Source organism: Lepisma saccharinum, chromosome 21 (assembly GCF_977018435.1).
Source record: "Lepisma saccharinum chromosome 21, izLepSacc3.1, whole genome shotgun sequence".
Lineage (NCBI taxonomy): Eukaryota > Metazoa > Arthropoda > Insecta > Zygentoma > Lepismatidae > Lepisma > Lepisma saccharinum.
The window spans coordinates 35,846,091-35,866,972 of record NC_139249.1 but is presented as its reverse complement, the minus strand read 5'-3'; the positions used below and the strand labels follow the sequence as shown (position 1 = coordinate 35,866,972).

The 20,882-nt window shown below is 36.5% G+C and overlaps 1 protein-coding gene across 1 annotated transcript in view; it reads left to right on the top strand.

Moving 5' to 3' along the window:
* The first annotated feature begins 11,604 nt into the window (after positions 1-11,604).
* LOC146003998 (uncharacterized) overlaps positions 11,605-20,882 on the top strand; it is a 59,951-nt gene continuing 50,673 nt past the window's right edge. The window contains exons 1-2 of the mRNA XM_083142545.1: positions 11,605-11,916; positions 19,263-19,436. Of these exons, the coding sequence (XP_082998671.1) occupies positions 11,838-11,916; positions 19,263-19,436 (253 nt within the window). The 5' untranslated portion in view covers positions 11,605-11,837. The remainder of the gene's footprint in view (positions 11,917-19,262; positions 19,437-20,882) is intronic.

Genomic DNA, 20,882 nt, shown 5'->3' with positions numbered 1-20,882 from the left:
GATGTAAGAGGAAAATTAATAAAAATAGTCATGGAAAATTTGCACGGTAATACTCATGGATCCTACTGTACAATGCCGTATCAGGATTGGGGGGAAAAAATTCCCTTCCAGATTCAGACTTCGGGAAATGGTTTTGCAATTTTCAGTATCTAGACATTTTGAATAGTCTTGTATTAAAGGTGCCTAATGTGTTCGGATGTTTTTCTTGGATGTGTTGGTATGAACTTGGAACTGCTTAAATTTTTGTTTCCCAAGCCTACCTTTTGGTAATAGTGATTCATGTGGTAGAGAGAGGGAGTGTATATTTGATTTTTGTTACTTAGTGTTGCTTTTCTGCATGGCCGTAGGCAGGAAAAAGTTTCGGGGGGGGTTCATTCATAATTGTTCCCAGGCCGTCGCCAGAAATTTGAATAATAGAAATAATAATAATAATAATAATTGTATAATAATAATTAAAATTTCATAATAATAAAACAATTTTATTCCATAATAATAATACTAATAATAATTATTATATTATTGTTATATTTTTGAGGGGCTTACTCAATCCAGCAGATGAGTGAATATCCAGCATAAGTTCCTTTTTGTTTTTTTTACGTTTCATACAGTGTGTACTGAAATGCACAATTATTTTACTTCGTCATTAAACTTTAGATACCTTCAAGAAAAAACTTTAAAAGTTAGATGGAAATTTTAGTCATAAAGTTTTTGTTGTTTGACTTTAAAATTAAATTTTTGGAATTTTGAAAAGTATAGAACCAGTTATTCTCTTTAAAAGCTTATCCTGGTGCATGGATTGTAACCTCAATCGCGAACGTAATGCGCTACGAAACTGGAGGTACTAGGTTTGAACTCCTATCAAGGGGGATTTATTTGCGACTTTATCGGGCGGGGAATTTATAAGCTGGAAAGGGAATTTTGGGACAATCATAAGGGAATATTCAGTCTATATTCCTTGTGACGGAGGAACAACACTGGAAAGATGACAGCAGAAGTGATAATGGAGGGGTCGCGGGTGGGCTACGATTTTGAGAATAAATCCTGTTTCACTCAAGTTTCAGAATTCCAAATGTATGAAAATTCTAGCTCGATCGTTTCAAAATTGTCTCCTTGTATTCTTGTGATGCTTCGAAAAAAAATTGAAAATTTGCTACAGATTTTGGTTTCTGAACATCCATTAATCCAACATGTCAGAAGTTTCGGGGGGGGTTTGAACCCTAGAAACCCCCCCTCTAAATACGGCCATGCTTTTCTGCCACTTCTAGCTAATCGCAACAATGAGTGATGACGAATTTGATGAAGAGACACTTATAAACAGTGCCGCAACCAAAGGGGCAGGGGCCATTGCCCCCCCCCCCGACCTTGGACGGAAGTCCATTCTAGGGGAAGCAAGCATTGAAGTAAAAAAAAAACAAGAGTAGGAGAATCTAAGAATAGCAGGACAATTGGATGCTCATGATGGAATTAGTTTTTACGTGTTCATTGCATTTTTCTTCCAGACGGCCAAGGGCACCTGCAAGGGGTACAGAGGGGCAATTGCCGCCCGCATCGATTTCAAATTTTATACAAATAAAAATACATTTCGTAAAATTTTCTTGCTCACTTCGCTCGCATTCTCTCTTTTTTTTTTTATAGTCCAAGTTCATAACCATAGATAGCTATGGCAGTGGCGGGAGTCGACCCTGGGAGCCAAACGATCTACGATCGTATATGAAGATAAATGTTAAAGAGAATGCCATGGCGCCCCGTAAAATTATTTGCGCCGTATTAAAACAATTTATTTCTATGAAACTTAATATGAAATATTAATGATGACACTGTAATCCAAGAAGTCATTGATCAATCAAGGGATTCCTGTTTGTTTGTCAGGTGTCAAAACATGTATTTCACAATTCACACAATATTTTGCAAGATGGTTAACGTAAGCATTAGGCAAACATTGTCTGTAGTGATGCAAGAGTCTCCCCTTTGAAGGAAATAGAGTCCGTGGTGGACTAAGGGACCCATGTTTTAATGTTTTAGCAAGTACAAAAAATGTAGATTACAATTTTTTATACAATTCATCAAAGTGTAGATAATACGTATGTAACCATTATTATTTAATTAATTCGATTTTTCATGCATAACACAACACAATGGTGTTGTTGGATTCTCGTTAAATTCCTTTGAGCGTAAAAATCTTGCATACTGGAAACTGGAGTGCGCGTCAAATCTCCTGCATATGGCGATAGCCAATAGCAGCGTACTGCAGCGGTGCCATGTCGAAATCTCACACGGAAAAGAGATAGCGTGGTTGAGCGAAACGCCTTGTCACGGAGAGCACGGCAACGCCGCACGTCTGTGATTCGCTGGTGCTGTTCAGCCGTTCAAGGCCATATGCAGGAGATTTGACGCGCACTATAGAGGGAATCATTATGAAGCATGATTTATAAAGGGCTCCCTTAATCAGTTCTGCAGAGAGGCCCAAAGCTGTTGGTACATATATTAATCGTCTATCAACATTATCGACCTGTAAATATCAAGTAGATACAGTCCCTGTTAGCCTATTTATGTTAAAAATTATATTCTTTGGCAATCTGGAAAGGTCATTATCGAAATATTGCTATTTGATGTTGCTCGAAGTTTTTTTTGTTCCTTGCAGTTTGAAGATATCATCCCTTTTCTGTTACTTATCTCTTTTGGGGGAGGGGGCAAGTGCCTCTGTGTACGTACCCTGCTATATCTGCCAATGTGACACAATATATTAAAGATTTGCCCCCTCGAGGATTTACTTCGCCCCCCACAAAGAATTCCTGGCTACGGGCCTGGATCCCTGGTTCGAGGCACATCCAATCCCAATTATAGCCTTACTGTGGATAAAGTGGACTTACAACGCAACCTCAATCAATCAATCCTTCCAAAATAGCATTCCACCCTAAAAAAAAAAAAAAAACCACTTAGTTTGAAGTTATCATGATCCTGCAAAACCTTTATATTTGTGTGAAACCACAGAGAAATTGGTGAAACATATACTACTAGTCTATGGGCCAAGTGGCCAAAATCAAGAATTCGGTATATTTCCGGGGTACTAATTTTCCTTTATACCACAGTTACATGGTTATGAATGGATGCCAAAAAAACATGATTGCCATCTCAAAGTGGTAGCTAATAGAAATGGTGGCCAATCCAAGATGGCGGATGTTGATATTTGAAAAAATGACTATATCTCTGAAACCAAAAGCCCGATCTCAACGAACGTTTTTTTCAAATGCAAGCTTAATATATGTTCTATATTTAATGATATCTTTAGTTTTTCGATAGGAGCAACCGTTAAGTAGTTAATCACGGATTAGTAAAAAAATCGTATTTTTTACTATTAATTTTATATTTATCATTAATTTATTAATAATATAGGCATCTGAGAAGAAAATGTTATAAACAAACATTGTAGCGTAAAGGCACTGGAGTAGGGATGGCCAGATCCGGATCCTGGCGGATACGAAATCCGGATCCGGATCCAGAACTTTTATTATATATATATGCATATTAGCAGGTAACAATATGTTATAAACACATTCTTACTTTCCAAAGAAGCCCATGTGGGATGGCAAAACGGATCCGGATCCGAAAATTCCGTTTCAAGCGTGTCTCGGTATGCTTTGATGAGCAAGGACGACTTTCAGAAATCAAATGGGAGGATGAAGCATCTGCTTCTAGTCTTCTTAAGGACTTGATATTGGTAAAATTGGCTCGACACATGCGATGAAATTTTTCAGCCGATAAATCATGCATCTTTATTCTCAATCAAAATTTCGCTCACGGCAGCACTATACAAAACTGTCTATGTATTTTGGTGAATGCATTTCCCCCACATATAGTATAACTTCTCTGGTCCGTCTTTTGTTTTTACAGATTTTTACATTCTTGAAAGCAGACAATTCGGCTGTAATAACTAATAACGAGTATACACGTATGTTATGGTGTTCTTCTGAACACTCCCAAATGTTAACCTCATTTCCACGTACTTCACCTCAGCAACTGCAGACTTGGGAGACCAACGAGGCTCTGGCGTCTGAACCTACGGCCAGCACAATCCTTTGTAGTGTTGCTTGATTTGATATTTTCTTCTTAAGTACACTTTATGCACAGATAGGAAAATCCGGAGTGGACCTACAGTTTAAAGTGGGATCCGAACCACTTTGTGCCTCCACAGGGTATCGAACCTGGGTCCCCTTGATCACAAGGCAACGACGTTACACTAAGCCATCGGGGAGGCTACCTTTGTATGGTTGTATGTATGGTCTCCTGTGTATTGCTCATAGGAATATGTGTGCTGAGTGCTCCAGTACCGCCTCGGTTTTTACCCTGAGTAAGGAGATTTTAAAGACACGCATGGTGATTTTTTTATACATTGTAAGGGGCTTGGCCTCATAAATATGACTGGTGAAAATAGCCTCCTCATATAATATGACTGGTGAAAATAGCCTAAGTGCTGACGCATACAACATTGTAATTTCAATCAATCAATAACATTCTTCCATGAACATCGGTAACAATTAAACAAAATTAATGGCTAGTTAGTACTACAACAACAACAATAACTATTATTATTATTATTATTAATAATAATAATAATAACAATACTAATATCAATTATTATGCTTATTATTAAATGTGATTGTATGTATTTATATATAACAATAATATACTATTCAATAGTCAATACCAGTTACAATACGTGTAATTAAATAGGACTAAGGACACATGCTGCTAGAAGAATTCGATGCACACACTACAAAGTTCATTTGTTTTATATGAATTCTAAGGTGAAAACCAACAAGTGTAATATGTCAAATTAAAGATAAGCGTTTACGCTACAATGTTTGTTTGGAACATTTTCTTCTCAGATGTCTATATTATTAATACATTAATGATAAATATAAAATTAATAGTAAAAATGAGTTTTTTTTACTAATCCGTGATTAACTAGTTAACGGTTGCTCCTATCGAAAAACTAACCATAACATTAAATATAGAACATATTGCATTTAAAAAAAACGTTGGTTGAGATCGGGCTGTTGGTTTCAGAGATATAGTCATTTTTTCAAATGTCAACATCCGCTACTTTGGATTGCCCACCATTTCTATTAGCTACCACTTTGAGATGGCAATCATGGTTTTTTGGCATCCATTCATAACCATGTAACTGTGGTATAAAGGAAAATGAGTACCCCCAAATTATACCAACATCTTGGTTGGCCCATACTTTTAATATTAAGTCCGAAATCTTTAGCGGACGAAGGGGATTTCCTCCCACCAACAATCTTGGCCTCAAAAATCCCCCCCTCCCCCGACAGGCCTCCCCGATGGCGTAGTGGTAGCGTTATCGCCTTGTAATCTCCCGGGAGGGCTCAACCAATGTACACGTGGAATGGGATTGCGTGGAGGAAAAAAGCTAGTGCAGCAGCGTGTACTGCTTCGCTCCGGCCACTCGCATTCTCCCCTTCTCTATCGTTATGCGCGACCTTGCTTTAGAGATTCCTGGGACAGAGTATAGGGGGAAGTGAATTGTGAGGTGATCTTTAGAAGATTCATCATCAACGGTTTTTCAGACCATATCGTCAGTCTACCACAGTGCAAAGGCCATTTTCCATGCCCATCTTCTCCATTTAATCGCAATCACTACACCTTATTATCTAATATGTAGTGAAATACATGCTCCAAAGTAAGAAGATGAGTCCTGTATGAATCCTACATGCTAAAGATGTCAATTTTGTTTCTCATGAGAGCGCTGCAAATGTTGACGCAAAAATATTACATTTTAGTATTGTTTGTAGTTAGATGACGTTACAAACGAGATTTATTATAATAACGTTGAATTAAAATCCTGAAGGAAAATGAGAATCTATTCTACAGGTGTTTCAAAGTCGTGTAACCCTATATTTCATGGCCAATAACAAAAACGGGTATTCTCTCCTATATTTTGCTCTATGAAGCCCTGTTTATTTGCAATTCATTACCTTCCTTTCATTGGCCTCACTCACACAAAGAGTGCGAAATCTTGGGGGAGACGAAGGGGATTTCCCCACCAAAAATCTTGACCTAAAATATCCCCCCTCCCCCCCCACAGGCCTCCCCGATGGCGTAGTGGTAGCTTCGTCGCCTTGTAATCAAGGGGTCCCGGGTTCGATACCCGGTAGAGGCACAAGTTGTTCGGATCCCACTTTAAACTGTAGGTCCAGTCCCGATTAGCCTTTCTGTGCAAAAAGGCGACTTAAAACAACAAATCATATAAAAAATCTCTCCACAAAAAAATTACGGGGAAAAGTGTTTTTGTTACAACAACAAAAGATAAAAAAGATATGCAATTAGTTTTGACCTCAAATATACTTTACTGAGGATAATATTGAAAACACACACTATATCTTTCAAGAGATCATTAACATACATGCCAACGTATGCACAATAAAAGTGAAACAAGAATGCAAGACAAATATAACTATGAAATCTAATTGATTTATATTAATAGAAACCAAAACTAATTGATTTATATTAATATAAACCAAAAACTAAACAAAACTATTTCATTTCAACTATTACATAATAAAACTATTTCAGCTATTTTGTAATTTATTGACATATTTAATCAGTTGGTAAAGGAATTAGTTTGCTACTTTATAAATATTTGATATATGTATTGAATAAAAATGTATTTTTAAATAGTTAGTAATTTATTTTATATTTAATAACATTATGTATATGTATGTCATATAATAATAATTATGTGTATACAGACACACACACACACACACACAAACATATATATACATATATATACGGGGTGAGCCAAAAGTAGCCTTACACTTAGTAGAAGGGTGTGCGGGACAGAATGTTTTGGGTCGGGACGGGAAATTTTTTAAATCCCGACATTCGGGACGGGAAAAATTCGCAATTTGCCGACGCAGTCGAGAAATTTTCGGGACGGGAAATGTTCAAAATTTCCCGAACCTCTGGAAATCTCGAATTCTACACGTCATTTTCACTTTAAGTGATTGTTTTTGCATTTCTGATACAAAAACGAATAATTTTCGATAAGTTCCAGACATTTACAATGCAGAAAACGTCGAGAATTAACAACTTTTTAAAATGTCCATTCGGTATTTCCCTACTGCTCGGGATCCCGAAAAGTAGGGAATTCATTTCCCGAAGTCGGGATCGGGACGGGAATTTCTTTTTCCCGATCCCGGTCCCGAATTTTCGGGATCCCGCACACCCCTACTTAGTAGGTATGCACTGTACAGTACATTTATGTGTTCAATACTGTTTATGCACATTTATTTAACACTTCACTTACCTTTCTTAACACAGTTTCATCTCGTAAGTACACTACCACGTCACGAAGCATTTCTAGGTAATTCACCCCATCCACAGTTCCATAAAAGAAAACTGGTCCGACAACACCTTCGCTGGACAATGCACACCACACTGTGACGCCAGACTAGTTCAGTTGAGAAATGATGATAACATGAGGATTGTCATCAGCCCAGTACACGCAGTTATGCCTGTTCACGTGACCTGTCAATTTGAAGCAAGCCCCATCTGACCAGATGATCTTCTCCAGAAGGTCTGGCTCCAAACCGATTTGGTTACGCATCAGTTCGCAGAACTGCAATCGGCGATCGGGGTCGTCCTCCAAAAGATCATGCACCAGTCGTGGGCGATATGGTTTTAATTTAAGCTTACTCATTGTTCTTGGTATGGATAGTTCGATAGAAGCACGTCGTGTAGACTTCTTTGCACTGTTCACAAATGTTACAGCAACTTTCATCTGATTATCTTCGGTCATAGAAGTCTTAGGACGACCAGATTTCGGTAAATTAACCACCGAACCTGTGCATTCAAATGTATTTCTTATGTGATAAATTGCTTGGCGTGAAGGTGGGGGTGTTAAAAGGTGCTGTGCGCACCTGCTCCGTATTTTCACACTTCGAATACTGCTTTAGTATCCACTTTCTTTGCTCTAGATTTAAATTGTTTTTCATTACTGATAATTACCTAACAAGTAAAAAGACAATAAAAATCAAAACCGACATTTGAGGAAATAGCTTAATAACATTTCTATAGCGTAGATAAAGGATATAGAATACTGGTTTGGAATTATTATTTTGAAAAATTAGATAAAAAACGTGAAACCAATAATGAAACAACTGTAAGGCTACTTTTGGCCCACTATATTTAATATAAGATTCCAAATACAGCATTTGCCATTTTACATTGGAACGAATTAACAGAACATACGACAAAGATAATAACATAGAATAAAATTACATGTGGTTAAGAGACTTACATACTTTTAGTTAACTTTCTTCTAAAACGGTCCAGATTTTCAAAAATTATATATATATATATATATATATATATATATTAAGATTAAGATCTTTCTTCCCCCAACAGTCTTCAATGATTTCGCACCCTGTTCAAACATATAAAATATTTCTGACGACAGAGAAATCTACAATGGATTCCGTGCTATGAATGTACATAGCAGTTAAAAACAAGTGAGTTATAGTTTCAGTTGATCATTTTCAAAAAAAGCAACTGTAGCAAGAAGAAAGTAAAGGATAACTTCCTGATGGAAATTTTCTTGCAAAAAAATTACACACAATCAACGATAGTTCATTTGAATTTTATTACTCATACAGCTTAAACAATATTCATTGGTTGGAGGGTTCAGTACAGTTTCACTTTCTTAATTCCAAACAATAAAAAAATAATGTAACACAATACATATGTGAAGACTTAATGTGTTATATATATGTTTCTGGTACATAATAGGCTATGTCTTCATACACAGTCCGACAGAGACTGAATTTATTTTGCCCAACGTGTGCATTCTATCTTGAAGTAATTTGTTCATGGTGTAGTGGGGACGTGTGGTCCATAATCTACAGGCAACACCTCATGAACTTGCGATGGGCATGTTGGGAATTATGCCGCCATGTCGTGAGGGAGGTGTAAGGGTGTCGTTACGTAATCGCCAAGGAGCAGCGAGTGAACAAGTTTCATGAAATATATTCTGAAGGAATAAACATTTCCTGAATTCCATTGATGTGGAGGACGAAACAGAGCATTTTCGCTACGAAACGACAAATCGCAGAATGAAAGTCGCTAAATTTACCAAGAGGCAAGAAAATGCAGCTCAAAAAATCAAAGGTGAAGACAATATTGTATATTATACAACAGCAAAGGCATTATTCATCATGTATTTCCTCCAGACGATGAAACTAATTGGCTCTGTTACTACTCTCAATGATTATGAAAGAGAACTGATCGTTTCTGATCTCAGTATCCTGAAGCGAGCAGTTGGTTAATGCTCCACGATAATGCACGGATTACGCACTTTTGATGAACACAGGAATAGCCAACAGGTTGTAACATCCAATCTTCAAGTCATACCACATGAAGACTTGCAAATATGGTTTCGATCTTTGGCCAACGGTGCCAATTGCTATATTGATGCAGGAGGAACATACTTTGAGTAAACAACAGGCAATATTAAAATATTTTATTTTATTTTAATTTGATAACGATTGTCTCATAACTTAATTGTCAGACTGTGTAAATTTATATTATTATAAAAAAATAAAAATGATGGAACAAGGAGTCAGCTTTGCTTGAATGAACATTAACTTTATTTTACTTTCTCTATGTATGCATTATAACTTAAACGCATCCTCTTTTCTCTTATTAAACAATCATTTCTGTCTAGCTTCACTACTACACTCCAAATAAATGTAGCATAGCAATCAAGCCAAAACACTGAAGTCTTTTCATGCAATCAGAAGTGACAAATTGAAATAAAGCGCACATGTGCGAAATTCATCATACAAGGAAGCCTAGCTCCTTACCTTAGGCAAATCCATTATTGATTGATTTGGTTTATTTTACTTCGCTTTTCTTCCACTTTTGGCTAATCGCGAAGATGAGGATGAGTGATGATATGATGAAAATGATGAAGGGCCTGCAAACAACTCCACCACGGAAGTCGGTACCGAATCCATGAAAATCATTTTACCTACGTAGTTGGAAACAGAGAACGTTACTGTTCCTTATATTGAAAATAGTAACGCTGAAAGTTATGCAAAATTTGAATTTCCATTGATTTCGTGCCACTACTATGTGGAAAAAATGTATTTTTTATTACATAGCAGCAATTTTTATATTCTGATATGGTATCGGCTCCTCCCTAATTATAACAAATAGGTGTACGGACTACCTCATTTGTCTACGCCTGCCACTGATTACGGTTAAGTTAGGTTAGGTTATATTGTAAACTTTCAAATACAGTGTTCCATGGCCGTATTTAGAGGGGGAGTTTCTAGGGTTCAACCCCCCCGAAACATCTGACATGTTGGATTAATGGAAGTTCAGAAACCAAAATCTGTAACTCATTTTCAATTTTTTTTTTCGAAGCATCACAAAAATACGATCGAGATAGAATTTTCATACATTTGGAATTCTGAAACTTAGTGAAACAGGATTTATTCTCGGAATCGCAGCCCACCCGTGGCCCCTCCATTTTCACTTCTGCCGTCCTCTTTCCAGTGTTGTTCCTGCATCACAAGGAATATAGACTGAAAATTCCCTTGATTGTCCCAAAATTCCCTTTAAAACTTTTACATTCCCTGTCCGATAAATTCGAAAATCCCCCTTGATAGGAGTTCAAACCTAGGATCTCCAGTTTCATAGCGCATTACGTTCGTGATAGAGGTTACAATCCATGCACCAGGCTAAGTTCTTAAGAAGAATAACTGGTTCCACACTTTTAAAAAATCCAAATATTAAGTTTTGTTGAACAACCAAAACTTTATGACTAAAATTTCCATCTAACTTTTAAAGCTTTTTCTTGAAGGTATCTAAAATTTAATAACAAAGTATTATAATTGTGCAATTCAGTACACTGTATGAAACGTAAAAAAAAAAGCCTTGTGCTGGATATTCACTCATCTGCTGGATTGAGTAAGCCCCCTCAAGGATATAACAATAATAATAATTATTATTATATTATTGGAATGAAATTGTTTTATTGTTATGAAATTTTAATAATTATTGTATAATTATTGTTATTTTGTTATTATTACTATTATTCAAATTTCTGGTGACGCCTATGGGAACAATTATGATTGAAACCCTCTCGAAAAATTTTCCTGCCTACGTCCATGCAATGTTCCTATTATGTCCATAAGTATTTCTTTTGCTTTCCCAGAAAACAGACGGTCTGAAATGAGGTAGTCCGTGTAATACTAAAGTACCACAAAAACAATAATAACAGTGATACTGACGAAAATGAAAGTAAATCTGTTTTGTAATTAACACATGCTAATTGTTCAATACTGACCTTTTTCTGCCTCTCTAGGTTAATCGTGAAAACGGAACTGTTGAAATGGAAAACAACGAACAGAAAAATCCGTACCTTTTAAAAATAAAAGGGAAACCGTCTCATCAAGCAATTAGATGAGTCCACTCATGCCTTCCCTTGATCAAGACAACCCGCTGCGACATTTTACGCTCGCTGATTGGCTCACGTGACGTAACGGTGCACCTGTGCGAGTGTCTGCAGCTAGAGGACAAGAGGAGAGATAACTCTCGCCGTGTGTCGCTTCCAGGCAGCAGTTAGTAAGCTACAGGTATCGCTCTCAAGAAACACGAATGTAAACAAATTTCCAGGAAGCACAGTCCCGCCTTGTTATCTCCACAAACAAGTGAAGAACGCCACGCAGCTCCAGGGCAGGAAGCGGCGCACAGTTTGTGCGAGAAGTTAGTGTCAAGAAACTGAAAACTACCACAGTGACAGAAGCATGTCCACTAGATCTGTTGACGCTTCTGTAAATCGACATCGGAAACGCATCTTCAGTGAGCATGTCCTTGGAATTGCAGGTATGCTGAATAACGTTAATTGTTGGTGTTGGTCCCGGTGGATGCGGTAGATTCGTTTAATGAATGCAAGTTACGCATCCGTGCTTGTTTTTCCATTACTTTCTGTACACAGCGTTTTGTAATGATTACACGGTTGGACGGCTTTAGTAGAGGATGCGTTGTAGCTTTGTACGTGCTCAAAAACCTGTTCTATATCAGCTAGATGTCCCTTGTCGTCGTCTTATGAGCAGCGGACAGGGTGTTGCATAAATAGTTGGTCGATGTTAAGACTGAGGAAAAGAAGTGTACATCAGATGTGTTCCATGGCTATAAATTTATAAAAAAAGGGGAGGCGTGCATTTTCGGAAGAGTTGGTTCATTTTCCAAACGACAAAAATTAATGACAAATTATTTGATTGGTTTGATTTATTTTACTTTGCTTTTCTGACACTTTTGGCGACTCGCGAAGATAAGGATGGGGGATGATATGATGAAATTGATGAAGGAACATTCACAAAGAAGTCCCAGTGCAGGACTCGAACTCGAGACCACTGGCGCCGTAGCCCGCTGTGCTAACAACTCCATCACAGAGGTCGGCTTTTAAATAATTGCAATGATAATACTATTCTAGTAGAGAATTTTAGTGAGTGAGTGTGTTCATGGCCGTAGGCAGGAAATATTTTCGGGGGGGTTTCAATCATAATTGAATTAATAGTAATAAAAAAGGTAAAAGGTAAAGTGTTCCCCTGTGCATAGCACCACGCCATGAAGGCGTATAGGGGGTGTGGGGGTAACGCAATTAATAGTAATAATAACAATAATTATACAATGATAATTAAAGTTTCATAATAATAAAACAATTTTATTCCATAATAATAATAATAATAATAATTATTATTATATCCTTGAAGGATATACTCCGTCCAGCAGATGAATGAATATCCAGCACAAGGCTTTTTTTTTCTTTTTCGTTTCATACAGTGTGCACAATTATTGTACTTTGTTATTAAATTTTAGATACCTTCAAGAAAAAGCTTTACAAGTTAGATGGAAATTTTAGTCATAACGTTTTTGTTGATTGACCTTAAAACTTATATTTTGGAATTTTGAAAAGTGTGGAACCAGTTATTCTTGTTAAGAACTTAGCCTGGTCCATGGATTGTAACCTCAATCACGAACATTGTAATGCGCTACGAAACTGGAGATCCTAGGTTTGAAATCCTATCAAAGGGGATTTTCAACTTTATTGGACAGGGAATTTAAAAGTTGGAAAGACAATTTTGGAACAATCATAAGCGAATTTTTAGTCTGTATTCCTTGTGACTCAGGAACAACACTGGAAAGAGGACATCAGAAGTGAAAATGAAGGGGTCGCTGGTGGGCTGCGATTCCGAGAATAAATCCTGTTTCACTCAAGATACAGAATTCCAAATGTATGAAAATACTAGCTCTATCATTTCAATATTGTCTCCTTGTATTTTTGTGATACTTCGAAAAAGAATTTTGAAAATGACTTAACAGATTTTGGTTTCTGAACTTCCATTAATCCAACATGTCAGAAGTTTCGGGGGGGGTTGAACCCTAGAAACCCCCCCTCTAAATACGGCCATGAGTGTGTTGACCGCTCGATACACGATGCGTTCGTTCTTTAATCATCACTCACCCGGTACGAGAACGAGAAATGTGACCTTGACAACAAAATAAAAGTAAACAAAAGTGCCGGCGGAGTTACATTGCACAGTAGTTCGAACCCCACTTTAAACTGTTGGTCCAGTCCTGATTAGCCTCTCTTTGAATAAAGTGGACTTCAAGTAAAAACTATGAAAAAAATATCAAGAAGACATTTATTGAGTCGTTGTAAGTGGTCCTCGCTTACTGAATGTTCCGATTTTGAGTTTTGGACTGGTCATCGTAGACGGAGTTGAGGGGGGGGCCTGGCCCCCTCAATTTAAAAAAGACTAAAAAAATAACACATGATTGAGCTCAGTTACTACATTTTTGTTATGAAGCCATACCGCAAATCTTGACGTTTGGCATGATGGTATGTGTGGTAATTGCGCCGCAATAGCTGGTCTTAGACGATTTAATTGATGTGTACAGTTTGAAGAAAGAAAAACGTAAAATGACTTTGTGTTGAGTCAACAGTTACTGCTGAGGCATCAAAAGAACTTTTCAATTTAATTTTTCTAAAATTTCTGAAGCTTACTATTGTACCGTAACGTTTTTAAAGTAATACGAGTATTGTATCAATAAAAAATTAATGAAATGCAAAATGCAATAATCGTACTGTTTTGCTTCTTTTAAAACTGACAACCAACATACTAATTAATATTTGTTTACTTAAGCTAGGATATTTAACATTTTCAAATCTAAAAGGCCTAAAACTCAGTGTTTTTAAGTTGTTTTTTTTTTTTTTTTAATTTCCGGGGGAAGGCCTTCGTACCCTTTATAAACTAGGGGATATTCAATAACCCTCAGGTACATCATATGCTTCTCCCAGAGTCTGGCCCCCGCAAAGCAAAATCTGAAACTCCGCCCATGCTGGATGATCCTTTGCGAGTATCTCTGTATCATCATTCATTTTCATTGTCGCGATTAGCGTAAAGAGTAAATTTCCCTTTCTTTACACTTCCCTCAAGTCCATACTCAACATAAACAACTCTTTTCCATACAGTAACAAAGTTATACGAAACTTTTTTCTTTAAAATAAAAATCATGTTAGATGTCGGCTTGGTTTGCAGAATGTTAAGTTAGACCTTTCCCTCTAGACGTGAGAATATTGTAAAATGTTTCACACCAGCAACAAGAAGTTTCGTGATAATAAACTATCATAACCAGGAAACCGTGTAATGAATGTTCCACAGAACGTCTCACAGGAAATAATAATGATAACAATATTATTGCGAGCTGTGAGTCTACGATTACAAGTGAAAACAAGAAAACCGGAAGGTGAATTTAACTCACATGTTCTTGATCATTTTTGGGAATATGAAAATGAATTGTTTCTCGCAATAACAAAAACTTACGCTGGAATTCCTGAACAAAATAACTGAAGTTTCGATGCAGTATTTTACGTCGCCTTTCTACCACCTTTTTCGACACGATGATTAGATGAAATTAATGAAGGGGCACGGTCACAAGAAACACCTATGCACCCGCCGAAACTCAAAAGAAGTGCCTTTGGTTGTGAGATTGTGAGTTCAACGAACTTGGTCACCGAGGTGGCGGAAATGCTTAAACAGAAGTGATAATTGCGGAGGAAAATTACATACTTCGTAAAATTAAATACATATAGCAAAGAGGAATAGTGTATGTATATAGGTGGATCCGTCGACCAGCATGATTATGTAAAATCACATAAATTTTAGAATCACACAAATAAATCCTTGCTGCAAAGTTTGTTATGATTGATGTCAATTGGATTTGAACCACTATGCAGCCTATCTCAATTGGGAATGGAACCCAGGACTCGTAGGCTACAAGGTGGAAGCATTATCAATACACTTTGAATACGAGGCACTTAATTTTATGGAAAATAATATATTTCAAAAATTTTATAGTGAAATGGAAATGCATTCAATATACATGAGAGGAAATCGTCGAGTTTTAGAACTTTGAGGACAAGTGCATGTTCCTCCATTACTGTCAATTCACACTCTTACGAGACCGACTTGATTTTCTCTAGAAACACAGATTTTTTTTCACAATACAACATCACTTTTAACTTGAAAATTTGTGAATATTTTCTTTAGGTGGATTCGTTACCGTTGAGCATATAAGCAAGAGTTCAGTGTTTGTGAAAATGGCTTGTGTGAAACGGTAAATTTAACGTTTCAGAGGTGAAAGAGCCACATATGCGACAACATAACGGCGACACGTATTTAAGACTTTCATTAACAGAGGAAACGCTGTTATAAGAATGTTAGTAATCCCACATGACATACGGCTACTACCTTTAGTAGTACCTGGTAGTACTTTTGGAATCACTATCAAGGTGTAAATATATTTCTGGATTTTGAACAAGTTAGATATTACACTGAAAGTTATTAGTGATGTTATGAATGATAAAACTAAAGTTAAATAAACAATATGTTATGATGTTTAGTTCTTTTCAGTTCGTGGTATTAATTGATTGATTTGGTTTATTTTGCTTCGCTTCTCAGCTACTTTTGACTAATCGCGAAGATGAGAATAAGTAATGATATGATTAAATTGATGAAGGGACACTCATAAAGAACACCCAGTTCATCGTATTGCATTTGTAATGCAAAATTACAAATGCATTACAAACAACTTTATTTACTCATCTAAAAAAAATCAATAACAAACATTTCAATTGAATAAGTATATAAATTCAAAAGGCTGATACGATCAGTAACAGAATATGTGCCCCGCGATGGCGTAGTGGTAACGTCCTCGTTCTAATCAATGGGTCCCGGGTAGATTCCTGGTGGAGGCACACAGTGGTTCGGAAAAGTAACACAATGTATAATGTCTTGATTTAAAATATAATATCGTCAATTACTCGTGTATGGCATTAACATGAACATTTTCGAGAAAAATCGCTTAGTCAGTTCTTCCGAATATAAGTTTTATAGTTCTGTTTTATACACAAAACAATATTTTTCTTTTTTGTTCACCACAGAGGCCAGAAAGAATAGTCAAATGCTCTTCTTGCCTCAGTGGATTTGCAGACGCACATACGACTCTTCTAGCCCAATTTTCTGTACTTTGATATCTCGCATACGTGTATTATGCTTCAAACATGGAATTTAAGCCGTATATTGAGCACAAGAAAGCACAATATGGTTCTTCTATTCTCGTTAAAGTTACGAGATCTTCCTTATGTAAGAGCCGAAAAACTATGCAGAACATATGCGACCTTGACAAAGAGAAGATAGAATCGAAATCCTGACCACGTGACTCACGACTGTTCGATTCAGTCTAAAAAAAACTACCTACCATTAAATACATAATACTTTTTGGCATTGTCTCGAAATTACAGATGCTGTATCTCAATTTACAAACGTTGAGGCTATATTCCAGCTGCTCGAATAGGGACTGCTAAGAATGGACGAAGTTAACTTGAGAGCAACATTTTGAACGTCATGAAACTGTAAAGTGTTGGTCGATTCGAATTATTGATCTGCTTAAATTCTACTCGTTACATGCTAAAAAGTACTGCTTCTACATAATACTAGCACATAGGGTGTCATTGTGACATCCTTCATAACTGAGCGCCACGAGAAGAAAAGTGTGAAAAGAGGGAATATAGGAGGGAGGGAATAGCCCTTTGTGTGTGTGTGTGTGTGTATGTGTGTATACTAATTCCTTATTTTTGGCAAAACATCCGCCATCCAGATATTTCATATTTTTCTTGGAATTCTTCGTGGATAACAAATCCAAAAAAATTAAGTTTTATTTAACATTAACTCTTTTTAAAAATAATATTATTATTTTTGGTCCTTTGATTGTTCAGAGGTCTTTATAATTTCTGCATCTCTGATATGCTCAATACGAAACCCAGCTCTGGCTAAATCTAATTGTGAGTCTACAAAATAGAAATTACAAGTTCTCAGTTGATAACAATTTTAGCTCATGTTGAGTCGTTGTACCCTTGTAATAACAATTAAATCGCAGATTAAGGTTCAAAAGTAAAGATTAAAGGCAAAGAAACCTTCAACTAGTTTCAGATGACTGACCTTGACCGAATGATTACTTTCTCTTTCGACAAAGGCAGCAGTAGAATAGAAGAGAATTTTACTCCAGGTAACGGTTTGCTAGTTATTACATGGACAATTTTTTCATGACTTAGCATGTCATTGACTTGTGGATACAGTGGATTTTCTTTTACTTTGCACACTACAAATGTAGTAAATAAATTATATTGCCACTGTAAAACTACCTCTTGAAGTCGCATTCACATTTTTGTTTTACAGGTAAACTTAATAGATTTCATTCCTACTCTTCAAGAAAAGAAGACAGTAGATACGTATGTTCAAAATTGAACATTGATCTCTGTAATCAAAAGAGGAACTAATTTTCCGCATCAACGTGTGATTATGATCTGTTCTGTTCTGACCTGAACAACCATATAACGGTTCCGAACAGTTGTTGAAGATGATCCTGTCGTGAATGTCCGCGGGGAATAATTTGAAAGGCAAAACAAGTGAAAGTGTTGTTTTGGGAGTCACTATGAGTGCCACTTAACGTTCTTCACTCTTCTTGTCATCCTTTGTCCGTGACCGTAATGTCGATGTGCATAACAGAGTAGAAAGGACAAAAAAGGAAGCTTAGTGCACCATGCATATTTACCGATAGATAAACTTCTGCGATAAGTACGTGCACACTACAGAGGAAATGTTTGAATTGTCGGAACTTGTCTGCTTTGAATGGTAAATAAGTCCTGAAAGGAAACTAGGTATGGTGCCAGATCTAGAAATCTAAAGATAGTCTGGGATTTCGCTCTTTAAGAGTTGATTGTTATCACTGAATTATAGGCTGTACTTTGTGATGCAATGACACGATGCATACATTAGCCTTTGCACATGGGCTTAAGTTTAACAATTCAACTTCGTGAGTCTTTATAAAAAATATTCATAGAAACGTTAAATTTAATGATAAAAGCTATTCATAATTGTCTCAGTGATACTTGTTTAAGGTTATATGAATGCTCAATTCATATGAGTTCGGAACTAGTTGATATTGTCAACTTCTCCTAATTTATGAAGCTTCTAAAATTGGTCCTTGATAAAAAGGTTACCTCAAAAGTCACAGGTACTTAAAAAATTCCAAAGTTTGGAACGGTCAATTGAAAAGCGGCAAAACTTACGTCCTAATTATACGTAGATATAGTAAAATCTTGGAAATAGGAACAAGGAAGTTAAAGAAGAGAGACGTTAATGAGATATCAATCTTTTGATGTTAATTAGTTTGGGCCAGTGGCGACGTGGGGGGAAGTTACCTCCCATTTTTTGCGACTTTTGCCTTGTCTACCAAGAGAAAGTAAACTGTTCTTGCCCCCTCCCTCCCAGTTTTGGCACCCAATCGCCGCTGCTGCTTTGAACATTAGAAATATGAAAATCATAGATACATTTTTCAGTATCAGTGTACTACTTCGAATATATTAGTCTTATATTCTTTCAAGAATAAAAAATAGAGAGTAATTCTTTCTGGTTTTTGTGCCAGCCTATCTTTTTCTAAGCAATAGCTTCTTCGTTAAAAATAAGACCTTTCTGACATCCTTGTGAATGATAAAATACAGGATTGGATTGATGTAATAGGCTCAAGTAATAAATTAGAATGTAAATTTGTTATTAATGCATTGCCGTTATAAATATAATAACAGTGGTGCCTTATCTTTACAGTGTTGGTTCTCTCCACGATATTGCTACAAGTTGCCAGTGCTGTATCGATATGTCAACCAAATCCATGTTCAAAAATCCGTTGCAAGGAGTTGAAACCTGAGGACTGTCCTGGAGGGTATATAAAACCAAACACAACTGTCTGTGCTTGCTGTCCTGCATGTATAAAACTGCTAGGTAAGTATGTTTGGTTGTCACTTTTATACGGTTTCTTAATCCTTATTTAACGTATATTAGGTTGTCTATCTCATCTCATCTGAACCTTGGCGTTTTCCTTTACATATTGAAGTTTCGGCAAGATTTGTGCCATGTCTTCTTATTTGTTATTTTGGCCTTTTATAATGTCTTCTTCTTTTCTTCATTTTTTGACACAGTTATTCATTTTGCACAACTGTCGTGCAAAGCGAGCACATACGACACATGGAGTAGATTTACTTATATGTTAAACTTGGCTAGGTAGCTACTAGACCTGATCTACTTCTTTCCTTCTATTTTTTTTAGAGACGGAGAGATAGCCACCATTACAATGCTCGATTTTTGTTGCGTAATTTGATTTTTATTCATTCTTTTATTTTGGACCTAACAGCTTTTACGCCGCCTTTCGTCCATTAATTTCAATAAGGAATATAAGCAGTGGCAATTGTTTAGCGCCTGTTTTAATGATTCCACGACAACACAAATTTTCCCAGATTCTACAGGGTCAGTGCTGTCGCCTCGAACAGTAATACTTGTAATGTGTGGGTAAATTTTGGAAGCATATATAAATTGTTTCCGACGATTGAAGTGCGTGTGTGTCGTCAAATGCTATTTTAATGCTTATATTAATTGGTTTGTCAGATTTAATAAAAACTCCAACTTGTATACAATATCCTCTTAAATTAATCTGAAACTGCGGACAGGCTTCCGCAGCTGATCTATTGTTCAGTTTAAACAAACATTAATGAATTCAAAATGTCTTAGTTGAAACAAGGCTTCTCCGTACTGAAGCATGGAACCCGGAAAATGATTCTTTCCAGTTTGTAAGAACGAAGAAATGCATCGACAGCAGATGAAAAGTCAAGTTCTGTCTACGTACACAGAGGAATTTCCTTTTACAGACAGGAAAAGGAAGCAAGCTTTCCTTTCGTAGTCATCACATTTCCTATTCTTCCAGTTCATCTAATTTTGTCCCTTGCGGTTTTGAATTTGCCAGACAATGTTTGATTGTACATTAAGTCTATCTATGTAAACAGTAAATCAGCGCTAATAGTTATTGTTAGGGCTCGGAAGTTGAGGAAAAATCTTTTTCTTTCCCCTAGTGTCCGAAGACGAGGCCTAACACAATATATGTTCATTTTGGGTCATTTTACCTAGGTAGGCCAGAAAAAGGTGGGTTTTATTTGTCCTTTTTTGCCTTTTTCGGCGTTTTTTGACTTATTGGTCCTTTTTTAGCCTTTTTTAAGGTCTTAACGGCTTTTTTTGCAACTTCACCTTCTTTCGACTACGTTTTTACTGCCCATTCTCAATTCGAATCATCATCAGTTCATCACCTCTTAAACATCCTTTCTGTAGTAAAGAAATAAAAAGAAAGAAAGAAACAAATATATTTGAACCATCCCTGAAACGAAAGAAAAACATTTTTGG